Source organism: Emydura macquarii, unplaced genomic scaffold (genome assembly GCF_026122565.2).
Source record: "Emydura macquarii macquarii isolate MOO-44397 ecotype Brisbane River unplaced genomic scaffold, CSIRO-AGI_Emac_v2 contig_2139, whole genome shotgun sequence".
In the NCBI taxonomy this organism is placed as follows: domain Eukaryota; kingdom Metazoa; phylum Chordata; order Testudines; family Chelidae; genus Emydura; species Emydura macquarii.
In genome coordinates this window covers 11,630-30,168 of record NW_027132276.1, presented here as the reverse complement: position 1 = coordinate 30,168, position 18,539 = coordinate 11,630, and the positions used below count along the sequence as shown (strand labels likewise).

Genomic DNA, 18,539 nt, shown 5'->3' with positions numbered 1-18,539 from the left:
CGTTGTGTGAATAAATACTCCCTTTTGTTTGTTTTAAGTCTCTTACTGCCTATTAATTTCACTGTGTCATGATCACTTTCACCCAAATTACCTTCAGTTTTCAGACTTGTTATCAGTTCCTCTCTCTTGGTCAGAATCACATCTAAAATGGCTGTTTCCCTGGCTACTTCCTCCACTTTCTGAAACAAAAATTTGTCCCCAATACGTTCTAAGAACTTCTTGGAAATTTTGTGTTTTGCCATATAACTTTGGTATATATAACTCACCTCTTACCCAATGATGCTGCTGCCAATCCTTTAGTATCTAATATCTAAAGGTTTATTTATAGGCTAAAGAAAGAAAAGAGAGTTAAAATGGTCAAAGAATCACATACAATCATTGCAAAGTTCATGGATCACGTTTGTAGCAATGGAGGAATAAACTACTAATTTACAAAGTCTCCAGAAATTACCCAAACAACTTGGGGGTCACCAGCCCTTGTTCAGATGATCTTTTTTAGAAATCCGGTTCAGAGAAATGAAGCAGGAAATGAAGACCCAATGAAGATAGTAAAGTTGCCTTCTACACCTTCTCCCATGCGAGTGGATTCTTTTAGTCTTAGTTTATGGAATTTTATAGTCCAGGGTCACATGAGCCAGTCACATGACCTTGCATACCTTGTTAAGTCATGGGAGCAGCCATTGTCCATATTCTGACTCATACATTTATAGGAAGGCCCTTTGGGTGGGGACAGGCTTCTTCTATTGTGTGAGCTCAGTGTCCTTTAATGAGCCATTAACTTGCATAGTCCATTCCCAATGGGCTAGTTGGACTGTATGCAAACTAGCTTGTGGGTGTTACCCAGGAGGAAACACATTTGAAACACAGATGTACAGTTAATATTCATAACTTTAGATACAAACATGACACATGCATACAAAGAGGATAATTCTATTTGATAGATTGTCATTTTTCCATTGATACCTTATATGACATACTTTGTATACGTTTTGTTCTAATTGTATAACAGCGGTAGCAACAATGTTATACATCGTTATAGTTCGATCATACAACCTCACAGGGCCAGGGACTGATCTGCTCATAGCGAGATCCCCAGAGAGCCCTCACCTGGGAGAGGTGTTTCTGGGAAATGGAGCTGCTTTCCCCACAGCAATCAGTGGCCATTCCTATCACACTCAAGGGCCTTGCCTGCGTGGGCTTGTTTTCCTTAATACAACCCTTTCTCATTTATTTATTCATTTGTGTTACAGTAGTGCCTACCAAGTAGTAGCCAACCAAGATGAGGGTCTTCATTGTGCCCGGCACTGGACATCCCAATAGTCAGACAGTCCCTGCCCTGGAAAGTTTCTTATAGTCTAAACAGAGCAGACAGCCCCACAGGTGCCAGCCATGGTGTGCGCGTGGTGTGGAACGGCTGCCGGCAGCTCTGGGGTTTTAGCCACAGCGACATCGAACCAGCTCCGAGCCAGGGCAGACGAGGACGATGGGGGAAATCCCTTCCCTGCCGGTGTGTGTTCGGCAGCAGTGAGGCTTGTTCCCCCTCCCCACTGCCCGTGTCCCTGTCCCTGCGTCACACTCACTCGCCGTCTGGTTTGTTATTTCTCCTCTTCCCCAGGCCAAGCTGCGATGAGGGGGAAGGTTCCCTCGTTCTCCCCCGGCTGCACAGTGAGCTCCGCTCTGCCCGGCTACCTCGCTCTCTGCCTCGCTCTGCAGGCTCACAGGCTGGCGTCAGGTAGGAGCTCCGGCCCCTCGCTGGGTTTGCTGCCCGTTGCTATTGCTGGTCATCACCGTCCCTCTCGCGTCACGGCCTGGTCTGATAACCCGCCTCTGCTCCACCCGCCTGCTGTGGCTTTGCTCTTTACACAGCAACCGGCCACGTGGAGACACCACAGGGCACAGCTGGGTCCCCAGGAACCATGGTTACTAGCTACACACAACGTTGTCAGGCCTGGACACGACACCATCCTACGGCTCTGGCTGGGTCCTGGCAGCTCCTAAAACACAGAACCCAGCGAGCGCCACGGCAGGGCTCACAAACTATTTAAAGGACATTTCCCAATTTCCCCACACACCGCACTGCCAGACCACGCACGTCCCAAATCAGACTCTGCAGCCACGAACGAGTCCTGAATCCCAGACTCTCCAGTTACGAAGTGACAACCCACAAGTCACTGCTGCTGCACTGGACACGTCTGATTAGGGCTCAGAGCTAAACCTCGTCTCACGATGAGGATGTGAGGACATTTGCCGGCTTCTTCATTCTGTGCCCTCAGTGAAGCCCTTATAGTGACCCTCTCCACCCCCAGCGCTGGCTCCACAGCTACTCAGGCCTTTTGGTTCCCTCCTGCTGTGGTTTCCAACCTGCTAATTTAACCAGCTCTCTCTGTCTCTCTGAATGCTGAGTCTCTGCACCAAGACACCCTCCCTCCACCCATTCTGTGCCGTTCCAGTGACCGGTTCCCTGTTTCCTGCACTTTTCTATCCACCTCCTTCTCTCTCTCCATTATCTGACCTCTGACTTTACCTTTAAAGCCATCGCCTGCGTAGTGATGATGATCTGTTTTCATAGCGTTACCCCTTGCCAGCCTTTACACCATCCCTGCTGGGGTGAGGAGGCCCCTGTGCTGGAGCAGCACAAAAAGGCCTTGGGGTATCAGAGAACCAGGGCCCCAGTATCATTATCCCCAGGGTGCCCATGAGACGTTTCAAGCCCTATTCAGAGATAACAGGGACAGTGTCTGACATTCACCTGTGAGCTCTGGGTGACAGATACTGCAGCCACATGGGGTATTTTGCAGAATATCAAATTCACTTGATGAATGTTCTGTTTATTTTTGTGTCCCCTTTCTCAGTGTATCTGTACATGTGATATGTAGCTCTGTGGGTGTAGGATTGTAATCGATGCCATGGGGGAGGGTTACCCAATCTCCTTCAGGATTTACAACCCATGGGGTGGAATTACTTCTGGGGTAGGTAACAGTTCCAGAGAAGTGCCACCCCTCGGAGAATTGCATCAACTAGGTTTGACCAGGTCAGAGAAGCCCAAGAGAACAAAGATTTTTGGTATAAAAGCTGGATTTGAAATGAGCAGCAGCCTGAGATCTTGGACTTCAAAGTGAAATGAGCTGGTAACCAAGAGAACAAACCCTTAGAGAAAGGTTTGAAAGACTTTGGAATGTATCTTGGGACATGTCTACACTGCAGAGTGAAGTCGACTTACTTTCACCCGCCGATTTTTAGAAGTCGCTGGAGCGTGTTCACACTACACTCCTTGTGCCGGTCTCATGTGTCCACACTCACCACGCTTGGGTCAACATTCAAAGCAGTGCACTGTGGATCGCTATCCCACAGTGCAACTAGCCCCAGGGGCTGTTGGGAAGATTTTCATCATCCCATGATGCTACACTCCTTCCCCCTCCCCTCTTGCCCCAAACAAACAGGAAACTGATTTTCGTGCCGTTTGTTTATGCTGCGCGCTCGCCATTGCTGCAGAGACATGGAGCCTGCTCAACTCTGCGCTATTATTGTGAGCATCACAAATACATTGCGGCTTATCCTGGATTATTTTCAAAGGCGAGAGAGAACTCAAAGCACAGACAATAGCAATGTCACCAAGGCTGCTCTGCTACAAGCCATAGAGTGGAACAATTCCCGATTGCTGCAGGCTGTTACACATCATCTGCAGTCGGTGGAGCACCAGTTCTTGTCCCAGGAAACAAGCACAAACTGGTGGGATGCATCATTATGAAGCTGTGGGATGATGACCAGTGGCTGCAAAACTTTCGTATGTGAAAGGCCACTTTCCTTGAACTTTGCGCAGAGCTGTCCCTGGCCCTGAAGCACATGAATACTTGCTTGAGACCAGCTCTGACAGTGGAGAAGTGAGTGGCCATTGTTTTGTGGAAGCTGGCAACCACCGACTGTTACTGCTCAGCTGGGAATTAATTCGGAGTTGGTAAATCTACAGTGGGAGCTGCCATGATTCAAGTGTGCAGGGCCATCAATAGACTTCTGCTACAAAGGGTAGTGACTGGGAAATGTGCAGGACATACTGGACGGGTTTGCTGTGATGGGGTTCCCAAACTGTGGAGGGGCTATTGATGGCACGCACATCCCTATCTTAGCGCCTGACCACCTTGTAACAGAGTACATAAACCGCAAGGGGTACTTTTCAATGGTGTTGCAGGCCCTTGTGGATCACACGGGTCGTTTCACCGACATCTGTGTGGGGTGGTCTGGAAAGGTGCATGATGCGTGCATATTTAGGAACTCGGGTCTGTTCACGAACATGCAGGTGGGCACTTTCTTCCCAGACCGAAAAATTAACATCGGGGATGTGGAAATGCCAATAGTGATCCTGGGGGATCCTGCCTACCCCTTGCTACCTTGGCTAATGAAGCCCTATACCGGGCACCTCAACAGCAACAAGGAGCGTTTTAATAACAGGCTCAGCACTTGCAGAATGGTGGTAGAATGTGTGCTTGGGTGTTTAAAGGCCGGATGGAGATGTCTCCTTACTAGGCTAGACATGAGTGAAAAAAACATCCCATCAGTTATATCTGCGTGCTGTGTTCTTCATAATGTGTGTGAAGTGAAGGGGGAAAAGTTCCCCCAGGGTTGGGCTGTGGAGGCAGAAAGGCTGGCTGCAAATTTTGAGCAGCCAGATGGCAGCAATACACTCAGAGCCAATCGCGGAGCGCTTCGCCTTTGGCAAGCATTGAAAAACCAGTTCTGCAATGACACGCAGTAATGTTTTCTGTATGTTTTGTGTCTTTCCTTACCATCCCCTCTACCATCGATATCGGCACCCTCCAAATCCCTCCCCAGACAAGCTATGAATTAATAAAGAGACATATTGAAATGCTGCAAAATTTTATTTATGAACATTCTGTTGTGTGTGCTTGGGGGAGAGACAAGTGTTAATTCACAGTTTAAAGTGATACTAAGCAACTGTGGTTGCTTGCAGTACAGTTCTCAATGGGACCGCCACGTCTTTCTGCTTGCCTCCACCACGTACTGCAGCCTGCCCAGTCTCCTCTTAGGCTACTTGGGGGCAGGGAAGGGCAGCAAAGCGATAGGCGGAGGAACGTTCTGGAGGGGCTGCAGAGGGACTTTGTCCTGCTGCCGCTCTTCCTGTAGCTCCACATGATGCCTGAGCATGTCAGCCTGATCCCACATTATTCGCAGCATCTCCTGCTGTGTACTGCGATCGCTCCTGCATTGCTCTTCGATTCTTCATGTCCATGTCCATGTCCAGTTTCTGGGACAAGGTCATCCGACACACTCGGAGCTCTGTCTCAGCGGCTGCAGAGGGGTTCATGAGCTCGCCAGACATGTCGTCCCATGATTTTTTTTCCCCTCTTTCTGATCTGTGATAGTCTTTCTGCAGCAGTTCTAGATGGGGGGGGGGGAGGGGGGGGGGGGGAAGGCCGAGGTGTCTACAGAACGAAAAGAAATACACAATGTTGCCATTGTTAGCAGACCCAAAGAACTGAAGCAACTGCTACAATGTAAAAAATACTCCCCTTCGTGTGCAGAAGGCTAAGCCAGACCCACATTCTGTTCTGAGCATCTCAGAAGGGTCGGCTCGCTCTGCCATTACAGGGATGGTAAGCCAGGGGCTCTTTAATCTGTTATAGAGAGGCTTAATTATTGGTAAAAACCACAGTCCAAAATTAATGTATGAGAGAGGTGACCGGGCGCCTCGGTTATATTCAGAGGAATGGTTTGGGAGGAGGTGGGCAGAGTTGATCAGAGGACACCGTGGGTTAATTGTATCATCAGATACCTTTGGGCAATTATTGAACTGACTCAGTATGCCCATAGAAAGGGGACTAGAGGAGTATAGTGTATCGGTTGTATAGCTTGGGTACTTTAAACATGCGCCATCTTCCCTAGGTGACCATGAGTGATATCAGTCTCCTGAGGGTAATGCAGGGGGAAAGGGAAGATTTCCTGCACTTAGCGGGGTACAGGCCTGGCCCTTATGCTGCTATGCTGTGTTCCGCCATGATTCCAGCTCATTTGATTGCAGCGTGGTGCAGAAAGGTATCCTACCGTGGTGGAAGAAACAAGGCTTCTTTCCCCAGAAACCTTGTGCAAAGGGTAACAGATTATCTGCATGAGAGTTTCCTGGAGATATCGACGGATGATTCTCGGAGCAACCTCTGCACATAAAAAATCTATTCTGGGAGTAACCCTCTAGTCAAGTCTGCTAACACCAAGAAATCCCCTTCCTCCCAGCCCCCCCCCCCCCCCCCGATTAAAAAGGTCATTTTAGACATTGAATCAAGGACATACCCACTAAGAAGAAGAAAAAAAATCTCACCAGATGTGCCTTCCCTGGGATCCCTATCATTATTGCTGTCTTGTATGTTGCTGGACTGCTCTGGGGTCAGGAATAGGTCCTGGCTGTCTGGGAGAATGGACACCCCGCTCTCCTGCACTCTGCTCTCCTCCTCCTCCTCCTCATCGTTCACAGAGTCCTCGTCGTTCTCCCTAGACTGGGATCCAGCGGAGATATCGATGCTGTGTGGCGGCACTGTGGTGGGGTCGCCACTGAGAATTGCATGCAGCGCCTCATAGAAGTGGCATGTTTTGGGCGAGGATCCAGAACAGCTGTTAGCTTCCCTAGCTTTCTCATATGCCTGCCTTAGCTCTTTGATCTTCACGCAGAACTGCTGCGTGTCCCTGTTGTGCCCCTTCTCCAGCATGACCTGGGATATCTTCCCTTATATGTCAAAGTTTCTTTTGCTGGCTCTGAGGTGAGCCATAATAGACTTTTCGCCCCACAGACCGATGAGATCAAAGACTTTTGGTCGACTCCATGCTGGAGCACGTTTTGGCCTTGCAATCGCCATGATGAGTTCAGCTACAAAGTTCTCTCCACACTGGCTGCACAGGAAATGAAAATTCAAAATTTTCCTGGGCTTGAGGGTAGGAGCTTGTTACTTAGCAGCTCTGTGTTCTTGGGGAACCAGGGCGCAAAACCCCACTTGCTCACCTGAATCCCCCCCACCACCTGGCAGACTGCTTGAACCAGAAATCAAAGACATTCTCAATATGAAAAGGCAGGAGACACAACTGAAACCCTCCCGTCAAGGGTGAGACAACTCCCCATGCCTCATAAGCATCTCAGTTAGCACATGAATGGAGAACAGAAGCTTCATCTACATCGAAGATGGAACACGCACAGAATTCTGGGATTGGTACAGCAAGGAACGCACTGAACTCTGGGATTGCTGAAGCAGGGAAGCACTGCATGTTGGGAAATCCCTGCTCTTGATGTAAATGAACTAACACCTGTACACATCCAGCTCCGCAGTTATCAGACCATTCTAGTTATTGGTATGCAAAACACTGAAACCTGGTTGCATTGTGAGCCCTCTCTCAAGAAAGGACGCCCTTCCAGGAATGATCAGCTCCTTTTGTCCAAACATTGTTTATCCATAAACAAACCTGGCATCTACAAATCCCCTATCAAAGCTCAAACCTCTGTTCTGATGCTTGGATCCAAACTCTGCATCAGTTCCACTGTAACCTGACTTCTCTTCCTGACTGATCGTGTTGGGGGCTCTGCCAGACTAAAAGCCCTCCAGACCCTGAACTGACAAACCTGTTCCTGGGAACCTCTGAACTGCATGGAGTGGTGAGATCAACCCCCTCCTTCTTACCCCAACACAACTGATATCTCTCTCTCTCTCTTTCTCTTAGTCCAGGTATAACTTTCTACTTTTGTAATCAAACCTGGGCTAGCTTTCTCCAATACCCCAGCTGTAATTGTGTAGTACTGTAAGTGTTTGATTGTTTTTCTCTCCTTGTATGGTATTACTATTAGTATCATAAGTTTTATATATCTAGCAATAAAATAACTGTTATAATCAAGCTGGTTGCCTCTCTCTCTCTCTCTCTCCAAACTTTATTTTCTTCCTTTGTGTTCTTGGTCCCTATCTTGCTCTGTAGCAACACTTCTCTTACCTAAGCCAAAGATCCCTGGAGTGCCCAAAAATCCTATGGGGTTTGCTCATCAAGGGGGTTACTGCTAGAACAATTGTGGTGTAAAGGGGCATATGAAGGGGACAGCCAGGAAGTGCTACTCTGCCTAGCCTATGGGGTCCAGGGGCAAATGAGGGTGCAGCTCAAGTGCTGTTTGACCCAGCCTGATTGATTCCAAGGGGCAATTAAGGGGAGTAGCCAGCCTGCTCTATTCTGGTGTGTTGCACAGGGGCATATAAGGGTAATCACTGAGAGTGTGGTGTCACCCAGCCTGCTGAGTTCAGAGACATATAAGGGGTCAGCTGAGAGTGCTGATAGCCCGGTCTGCTCAGACGCACTAAGGTGAGCTGAACTGTGTGTGTGTGTGTGCGTATCTGTGGGGGGTTGTGCTGGAGGAACCCAGCCCTGAAAACCTTAGGTCCTGCAGGATACCTCCATTGGGAGGGGGCTTGTAGCCCTATGAACACACAAGTAACACAAGCAGTACATTAGTAGAATCACACCCCTAGAATCACACCCCCCTTCCAGGAAGGTAACCCTAATAAATGAGCATATCCCAAGGTGAAGGGCAAATCTGGTAACAAGCTATTCCCTGTTTGCGTAGCCACGTAACAGCAGAGTGCGAATGTCCAGAGCGGTCACAATGGGGCATTATGGGATAGCTCCCGGAGGCCATTCATGTTGAATTACGTTACACTCTGTCTACACCGACACAAATTCGACCCATGAAATTTGAATTACGCTCTACAACACTTGTGGAGGTGGTTTTATTAGGTCAACTTTTACTGCGCTTTAAGTCGACGGAACTAACGTGCCAGTGTAGACTCATGCTTTAGGAGTTTGATGTAAGCGACGTTACATCGACCTCCGTCACCAGTGTAGATCAGGCCAGAGAGTCCCATGCACCAAAAGAGGCTCCTTTGGTATAAACGTAACATGCGTTCAGACCTTTGATTGGTTTATGGTACATCTCCACTGTCAGGCTTTTCTCCTTAAATGTTCTGTGCTATGGAAGAGCTGTTTGGTTACTGGTAACCGCTGGCACACAGTGTTCGGAGCCCTGGAAGAGAAAGCAAAGCGCAGTGGTCAGACTTGCTGGGAAAAACACAGTGAATTGCAGGGAGCTGCAATCCTAAATCCCCAGTGTGCCAGAAGAAGGGCGTGGGTCCTGCCCACAGAGAGGTGATGGCTGGAGGCCTGAGGGGACAATCCTTAAGCAGACCACGGAGGGGATCAGAGGTGCAGTTACCCAAAGCCTGTGACTCTCTGCACTTATAGACATGTCTGGGGCACTGCATGGGTACGTGATGCTCACTTCTAATGCAGGGCGCTCTCTTACGGTGAGTCTTGCTGCTGAATTCATGCCATCCCCACCCCTCGCTGATTTAATTTCCATTTATCATTGCACATTTCACAGCACAGTTCACAGTGACAGGACCTGACCATCCAATCACCACCTCCCTAGGTGGGGAGGCCGTCCTGCCCTGCCACCTCTCCCCCAGGATGAGCGCTGAGAACATGGAGCTGAGATGGTTCCGATCCCAGTTCTCTGCAGTCGTGCACCTGTACCGTGATGGGCAGGATCAGTATAGAGAGCAGATGCCGGAATATCGAGGAAGAACTGAGCTTTTGAAAGATGACATCGCCAATGGGAGTGTTTCCTTGAAAATACGTGATATCCGGCCCTCAGACGATGGGCAGTACAAGTGTTTTTTTCAGTCCAGTGTCTCTTATGAAGACACTTTATTGGAACTGCAGGTGGCAGGTCAGTAACTTGTTCTGACATTTTAATGTGTTAAACAGGGTAATAAGTGGAGTCTGAGGGTTCATGGCGAGATACACAAATTTTTTTATTATGATAGGTCGGTAGCTCTGCTCTTGATAAGGTTGATTCTAGTTTGTTGTTTAACAGCCAGTGTTATACGACCCATGCCCAGGGTAGCCACCTGATAATGCCAAGGTCAGGGCAGGCTGCAAAAGGAGAGCGGATTCTCCTCACGCTGGTGGGTGACACTGAAGCCCGGCTTCCCAACCAGCCACGAACTGCTTCTGATTACTCCACGCTGGATATCACGAAGCCAGTCCACAAATGCCCACAGCCCCCTTCACTGCATTTCAACTCCAGGCTCCCAAATCAGCACCAGGCCCAGCAAAGAGACCAGTTACTCAAACTCTCTGCTCTTTGCTAAAAAGGTTCCCTCTGACCCCAAAGGGTCAGCCACAGCACCAGTTCAATATAAGTTTGGATCTTACCTAAAATACCACGCTGTAAGCCAATCCTTTAGTATCTAAACTAAAGGTTTATTGTAAAAAGAAAGAAATAAACCATGAGAGAAATGTTAAAGGGTTAAAGTAAATCACAGATATACAAATGATTAAGAGTCCATATACTTCAGGTTTCTGGAAGAAACGTAGATTTGCAGGCTTGGATAGTTTCCTCTGGTTCACATCCAGTACCTGGATGGGTCTGAGTCCTTCGGTTCAGCTGCAAGATGAATTGATCCAGAGATAGGTGTATGTCTGCAGACTGGACAGGAACAAAGACAAAATGGTTTCTCTGGCTTGATCTTATATATCCTCTGTCTTTCCGCCTGTGGCCTGTGAACTTTGCTGGAGCTAAAATGGAGTCCAGAGTCATATGGGCCAATCCTGGTGACTCTTCAGGTGTGCCTGGGGTCCAGTCACGTAAGCAGGTTCTGGTGACTCATTGGTGATGCTGGCTTCTTTCTCTGGGCCCCTCGCACCTGGGAAGGCCTTAATGGGCCATTACGCTGGCCATTGTTCTGCAGCCTTCCTATCTGGGGTGTTGCCCAGGCAGCACAATTGAAACACAGACATCTCAAATACATCTATAACTTCCCTTTCACATATTACACATGGAAATAAGTAATATTCTCTTACTTAGCATATCATAACCCTCCTAACCACACCTGGCGTGGCATATCCCACATGGATTATTATGATTCTGCCATGCTGATGTCACACAATATACTAACTGCCCCCCTCTCAAGTCAGCCCGCATGACAGCCAGTTTTTCTAAGGTCTCTGAAATCCAGGCACATACTCAGATTGTCTTGGAAATTGCTGTGACTCATTGGAATCTGGGGTGGGGCTAGTGGTCCAAATTTAAGTTCGTTAGAGCACGGGGTTAATGAGATACACAAACACCCCTAGACAGTCAGGTGACATTAACATGTGCTTATCACAACTGTTTTTGTGCACACTGGGGCTGAACAATGGCTGATCCCCCCACACTGATGTCACCAGCTGGGATTGATCTCGGCTCGTGTCTGGCACCCACAGGGTAACAGTGGTTGATACACAGGGTGCTGTAGCCCAGAGCCTGGTCTCAGAGTGGGAAAACTGAGGAATTCCCCACCCCCAGGGCAGGGAGAGGCAGGAAGCCTGACCCCTGAAGGTGCTGCCAGAGAAAGCAGAAAGGCGGCAGAGGTGCAGCTAGTTCTGTAACCAGCCGTGCCATGAGGTTCAGGTCAGGTGCAGTGAACACTTGCTCTACACTGAAACATTGAGCCTGCTCCACCCAAACTATCCCCGGCTTGTAAAATGTTCCCACCCCATCACCTTTGCCCTGAGGATTCCTTCTGGGACGTTGCCTTCACTTGCCCCTCACCAACCATCTCTGACACCAGGCTTCTGACAATCCCCATGGCAAGAAGTCTGTGCCCTGCTACTGACACAAGCTGAACAACTCAGCACTGAAATGAGGCATGATTGATCCCTCCCAGTACGCCTGCATGTCTCCGCATGTCACAGGGATAGCTCTGCCAGTGTAGGCCGAATAATCCTTCCACTAGTTATTACAGCTACACTGAATCCCGTGAATGCAGCTTTAGTGCATGGAGCTTATTCCCAGTGGTTATTGCCAGCTCCAAGGGGGCAGCATTAAGGTTGTTGAGGTGTTTACCTTCACTATGGATTTCCTGGTTTTCAGGGGTCTGGGTTTTGCTGATCTCAGCACTCTGTAAGAGCAGGAGTCAATATCACTCGACAGCCTGAACTCTGTGTGAAATTTCCAAGCAGCTTCAGGTCTTCTCTGCACAGCAGCTGCAACCAAAATAACCGGATCAGTTTGAATTCATATCTTTGGTAAAGTGAAGCCACTTCTTTCAGATTAAGATCATTTTATTTCAGTTTAGCTCATCAATAAAAGTGAGGTCTGGTGTGGGAGGCATCACCTTCAACCTGCATTTCCTTCTTATCTAATGTCTGGATTTTATGGACGTGGGGGTGTTTCATGGCTCTCAGAGAAGTCAAATTTGCTGTTGCCAACTTCTGCGCTCTGGAAGGGAAGGAGGCACTGCCAAGGCAACCTGACCTCCCCAGTAACAAAGTGTTTTGGCAGTGAATTAATTTAAGGTTTGTCTACACATACACACACACACTGGTTTAAATGAAGTAGTGCAAAGTATCAAATTGGAATCTGGCCACACTCAGGGGCTCACAGTCAGTTATTAGTTTAATAGGAAATGGCTTTTGATAATAGTGTAAAAACTTTTGTCTCATTACTGGGCACTGCAGGATCATCACAAGTTCATTCATTTCTTCTGTAGGTTTGGGCTCTGCTCCTGCCATCTCTGTGGAGGGACATCAGGATGGAGGGATCCGGGTTGTGTGTCGATCATCTGGATGGTTCCCAGAGCCCGAGGTGCTGTGGAGAGATCTCCAGGGGCAGCTCTTACCATCAGCCTCTGAAAACATATCCCAAGAGGCCAATGGCCTGTTTCAAACAGAGGCTGCCATTGTTCTAACAGAGGAGTCCAACCGGAAAGTGTCCTGCTGTGTCAGGAACCCCCGACTCAACCAGGAGAGGCAGTCAGAGATTTCCATAGCAGGTCAGTGCCCGTCCAAGCTGCACGTGGCTAGACTGAGATGGTGCAGACATTGGTGGAGGGTATTTAAAATTGTATCTTCTCATTATTGGCCTGAACCTTCAAGGTGCCGAGCGCTTCTTGTAAATCCTGAGCAGCCTCAATGCTCTGTGACTCCAGCAAGAACTGAGGGTGTTTTGGACCTTGCAGGCTGGGACACTGTTGGCCAGATTCTCAGAGGTGCTTGGTATCCAGTGATCATCTCTTCTCTGTGGGGCGGGGGAAGAGGGAATTCTCCTTTGTCCCTGCAGTGCAGTGAGGACTATGCTGGATTTGCAAGCTGTCAGTTTAAGAATGGGGGTTGGGGTTGGGTTTTCTAGGTCCTGTTCGCAGGCTAGAGGAGGGCTCTGCAGCGTGCCAGCAGAATGTTGCCAATATGGGGATTTTGTAGTTAGATCTGACTATTTTTTAAATGTACTAGCCACAGAATAACTGTCAAAGGGACCAGCGACAAATCTAGCTACTTTCAGAGCTGTTCACTCAGCCCACCTTGCTCTAGGCTGGCTCTTTGCAGACTGACTGCAGAGGACCCAGATACACGGTCCCTACAGAGCCCCTTCGCCTGAAAGCAAGAGCAAGAGCAAGAATCCCCTCAGGATTTAAGATGACAGCTTGTAATGTTTACACAGTTTCAATACACCACACTGATCACTTAGCAAAGGACTCTCTAGTCAGCCATTGCTCTGGGACTCAAGAAACAGGAATCTGGAGGAATTTTTACTCTGAATTTCCAGGCCCAAGTTTTGTTTTCATTAAAATCCTTCATTCACATATTTGGGGTCAGACTCTCTCATGTAGCTGAGCCCCTCTGAGCTCAGGGGAGTCGGGGTGTCAGGAAGCTGGTCACAGCTCTGATCCTGAGGGCCAGTCTGCACCGGCTGCAGCCTTGGGGTCAGTCAGAGCAGCCTAGGGAAGTGAGGGAACGCCGGCTCACTTGGACGTAGGCAGTTGGAGGATGAAGATGGATGCAGCATAGCAGAGCTCCACCCTGCCCCCTCCCTGTCCCCAACACGCCTCCCCCATGAGTTAACCATAGTCAGTAAGAAGACTAAAGCTTGGACTTTCATTGGCTTAATAATAAAGCACAAAGGAGCCACATCTCACTGTGTATTTCCCTGTGAGATTCTTGTAACTGTCCATGTCACCACTGTCGAGTGTCCTGCCTTCATTCTGCACGTGTTTGCTTCCAACTAGTCAATGACACTTTCTCTTGCAGAGCTGTTTTTCCCGAGGGTCAGTCCCTGGATGGTGGCTCTGGGGGTGATCCTGGCTGTTCTCATTGCCCTGGCCAGTTACTGCTTCTGGAGGCAACACAGAGCGAAAGGTAAAGTAACAAGGGAGAGGCTTGGTGAGAGAGAGAGAGACAGACAGACAGAGATTTAAAACCAAAACCAAAAGCAGAGAGACAGGGATTAAGGGTTGGTTGTTTTTTTTTAAATCTCCGGAGGAGTTTCAGGCAGTGGGAGCTGGGCTGAGGGTGAAGGGGGAGCTGAATAAATTATGACTTCACATTTGAACTGAGAAGCATCAAGTGGTTTCACCCCTTCGGCTCTCACCAAGGCACCCGCTGGAATGTGACTCTGAGCTATTCCGTGGGGTCAGCCCTGCTCCAGCTGAAACACAAACGTGAGGCTCAGTGAGCTGGGCTTGGAGCTCCGACATGTGTAACTGGGCTGCTTGCAGGAAAACCAGAAAGCAAAGTAGGAGGAGAGAAGGGGCTTCTTAGGGCCCAGTTCTGCCCCCCAGTCTGTGCATGGATCCCCTCTTTTCCCCGTCTAGGTAAGTAGGAGCTGTGGATGGGCAAAGTAGTGGCTGTGCAAATGGAAAGGGTAACAGTTACCTTATCTACACTAAGATTTGCCCAGCCTGAGATCCTGCTACAGGAACAGGGCAATGAACTCTCTACTGCAGTGTAAGTGCTCAGCTGGAGTTTTTTCTCTGGTCTCAAAGGGCAGAAATTGGCCTTCAGTGATCTCTGTGTTTATAGGGAGCTGAATACTCAATTTTTGTTTAATTTAATCAGTACCAGCATGCAAACCCCCAAGACACCTTTTAAAGTACGCCCCAGAGGACTTTTCTCCCTTGAAGTGCTGTGAACTTTATGTAGAAATTTGCAAGTATAGGAAGAAGTGGGAAAGGGAAATGTCTATTAAAATGATTTTTCAGTGAGGACGGAAGCAGGTAATTCAAAGAAGCAGAAAGGAGCCGTGCTTTTACTTGTGAAAGTTGGAACTGGATGTTGTGTGTTTAGAACTGTCACCTTCCCACACTGTCAGCACCAGGTTTGAACTGGTTAATTTGTGGTTTGAATGGATACAGGATGCGCATTGAGCCCATGTTTAGGTGACAGGGATTATCTCATTTCGAGTTGTATGTAAAATGTGTCTATGTGCCCAGAGAGAGCTATGTTGGGCTCATTTCCAAACACTAACAAATCAGACCAATTAACTGTCACTGTCTTGTTTCACGGGCCTTGGAGAGAATTCTCTGCCCCAGCTGCACGGCTGTGCGGTCTGGCTAGGAGTGCTGTAACAAAACACACACACTCAGGATTTGCACGGCTGCCCTGAGACGCTGCTCGCACTGGGGCACAAGATGGTCTAGCTCAGGCTGTGCTCAGAAGTGACTGTCAGACATGACGCTACCTCCATTTCCTGCAGTGTTTGTATCCCAGGCTGACACACCCAGTGGACGAACTCCACGTGTGATGCCTCCAAGGTCCATCCACACCCCCTCCCTGGCTGAGCACCTAGCTAAAGAAAGGCACCTCCACCATGTTCTTAGCTGGGCACCTCCCACTAACCTGGCCTTACAAGGATCTGTTCCCATGTCTCACTGGGACCAGGGGGCAGGTACCATCCCCATGATCAGGAGCTGGCCTGGGATGGGAGTGCAGGGACCTCCACAGGGACCCATCTGTGTCTCTCCATGTGTCTGTCTATTTGTTTCTCATTTCATAACGACAGCCCAGCTGCATTAAACAATAACAGGAACTTCACCATAAACATGATAGAATGAAATCTCACCTCTCACTCTTTTCTCTCTCTAGAGATGCTGCGATCTGAACTGGAGAGCGAGAAAGGTCAGTGTCTGGGCCAGTTATATTAACTGACATAATGGTTATCCCCAGAAATATGATGGGGGGGAGGGTATCTCACCTCTCACCCTTCTCTCCATCTAGAGCAGGGTTTTCTACCTGTGGTCCATAAATCCTTGGAGGTGCGCAGACTACGTCTAAGTTTTCCAAAGGGGTCTGTACCACCATTTCAGATTTTTGGGGGATCCACAAATGAAAAAAGGTTGAAAACTACTGCCCTAGAGACTCTGCAATCTGAAGTGGAAGTGAGAAAAGTCAGTCTGGGCCACTTACATTAACTGACAGGGTTATTCCCATAAATAGAAGAAGGTAAAATCTTACCTCTGACCCTCTTTCCCCTCTAGAGACACTGCGATCTGAACTGGAGAGCAAGAAAGGTCAGTGTCAGGGACCAATGGGGTGGGATAAAGGTTTATATGTGAATGTTTCCCAGAAATGTGGAGGCTCAGAAAACTAGAGATTGCCAGGCAGGGGAGACATTTGGAAGGAAGCCAAAGGGAGGCTGTGACTCAATGTAAAGCTCGTCACAGGCCGGGGATTCCCTCGCTCAGCCCAAGGGCACGGCTGGGCCTGGAGGGCCCATGGGAAGCGATGGCTCAGGCTGTGGCTATGAAGCTGTGTGGGCTGCAGCGCCCACAGCAGGGACATTGCAGAGCTGTGGGGAGCAGTAATGGGGTGGGAAATGCAGCAGAGCCCCCCATTCAGCTGTGGGGGGCAGGTATTTGACAGATACAATTCTGATGGGGCAGGAGGGGGCTACATGTGTGTGCTGGAGAAAGTGTAAAACACACGTGGGCTGGAACAATTGCAAATAACGTGCTGGTGTTTGAATGGGTGATGATGGGGAATGTCTCCGTATCAGCACCAGAGCCCAAGCAGTGAGCTCAGGGCTGCTGCCACCGGAACAGACGGGCTCTGCAGGGGAGGGGCCCGATTGTCCTAAAAAACCTCCCAGAAATTACAGAAACAGCACCCTGAGCCCAGGCTCTGAGTCGCCCTAGCCCAGCTGGGACAGGGTCATTTCTGGGGACTTGTCCAGTATTGGGATCCCTCACAGGGGATCTGCCTGGTGTCCTGGCCTTTCCACAGCCATGTAAAGAGAGAAGGGGCAGGATTTCCCCCTCAGTGACCATGTGCTGTATGTGTGTGCAGGTGCATTTGTTCTGGTACCCAGGACGCACTTGATACTGAGGAGAGGAGAGGGGAGGGGAGGGGAGGGGGAATGTGTCTCCTCTCTCCCTTCCCTGTTTTAGCATGAGCGGAGATTACTCTATATTTGGATCGAGGTCGGACTGGGAGGGGCTTGAATTCACTGTTCCTCACCCCAGCAACTTTAGAAAGCAGGTAGCTGCCCCACTGCCCAATGTCTGCCACTGCGCTGTCCCCTCCCCAGTATCTGCCCTTGCATCCAGCAGGGAAGGAGAAGCACATGAGCTGGGTGTTTCCGCTAAAATGATCAGCAGTGAGATAATTGCAAATGATGACAATTAAATTGCCATCAATCAGCCTTTACTGCCAGCATCCCAGCCCCACTGTGATGACTGTGAGCAGCAAACAGTGCTGTCTGCAGACTCAGGCAGATCTCACGGGGCTGGTGCACTGGTTACACCCAGGTCACTTGCTCAGTGCCACCTTCACACCCATAAGGGCTGGACACATTTTAATAAATGGAGGGTGGGATTTTCTCCCCCACCCCACCCCCACTGTGTTCGTTAAAAGAACCAGAGCAGCGAAAAGGGCTTCAAAGGGCTTGGATCCAGCGGGGTGAGGATTCCTCCAGCGCAGGCAGTGCAGAGAACAGCTGCAGGTGCCTCTGAGGACCCACTCACAAGCCCTGTTGTGGGGTGTGTGGAGATGGGACTGGGAACAAGAAGGACGTGTCGGGATGGAGCCACAGCGCACAGAGCTGCCGAGATCCTGGGCCGTGCTGCTGCCCACAGGCACCCAAAGCTGCTGTAACTAAAGGCACAAGCTAAGGCAGAAAACCTCACTCCTACTAGGGAATAAGAGCGCTGACGTGGGGCGTTATACCGGTGTGACCAGAGCGGTTTAAATTCCCACCTTACCTTACGCTGCTGTAACCTTCCCCTGCAGACAAGCCCTGGGTTACAGCGGGGGCTGCTTTGGCACCCAGAGCACCCAGGATCAGCAGGATGCCGGGGGGAGAGGAAGAGGGGTTAAAGCCACCTTCACCTTCACGTGACCCCGGTCTGCGGGTTCCCAGCACAGAATCTCAGCCTGAGAGTTTAGATCCCAGAGCACAATTACGTGGCAATTCTGTAACTAGAGGGTCGCTCACTTCATTGCTTACATTGGCCCAGTGGTGCCTCCACGTGGACTCCTCAAACCCTCCCCCCACCTTCAAATGGGCCCCTCCCCCACACACACACTGGCCATCACCCTACTGATTTTTGTGAAAAGTAGAAAACTGGAAAAAACTCATTTCCACTAAAATCAGGCTTTTCTGATTTTCACCCAAATCAATGGGGCTCTGACCAGAGTGGGGCGGCGAGGGGCCTGGCTGGAATATGGGGGTGAGGAGCCCAGCGGGCAGGGGC

At 49.5% G+C, this 18,539-nt stretch overlaps 1 protein-coding gene across 1 annotated transcript; it reads left to right on the top strand.

The window, feature by feature from the left end:
- The first annotated feature begins 1,618 nt into the window (after positions 1 to 1,618).
- LOC137160102 (butyrophilin subfamily 1 member A1-like) lies at positions 1,619 to 17,239 on the top strand. Its single transcript, XM_067558544.1, has 7 exons — positions 1,619 to 1,732; positions 9,413 to 9,760; positions 12,567 to 12,848; positions 14,101 to 14,208; positions 15,934 to 15,966; positions 16,326 to 16,358; positions 17,235 to 17,239. The coding sequence occupies exons 1-7, from the start codon at positions 1,627 to 1,629 to the stop codon at positions 17,237 to 17,239; spliced, it is 915 nt and encodes a 304-aa protein (XP_067414645.1). The 5' UTR covers positions 1,619 to 1,626.
- The last annotated feature ends 1,300 nt before the right edge of the window (positions 17,240 to 18,539 follow it).

Coding starts and splice junctions, on each gene's coding strand:
- LOC137160102 (XM_067558544.1), top strand. CDS start 1,627: ATGAGGGGGAAGGTTCCCTCGTTCTCCCCCGGCTGCACAGTGAGCTCC. Junction 1,733..9,412: donor GGCTCACAGGCTGGCGTCAG/GTAGGAGCTCCG, acceptor CACATTTCACAG/CACAGTTCACAGTGACAGGA. Junction 9,761..12,566: donor ATTGGAACTGCAGGTGGCAG/GTCAGTAACTTG, acceptor TTTCTTCTGTAG/GTTTGGGCTCTGCTCCTGCC.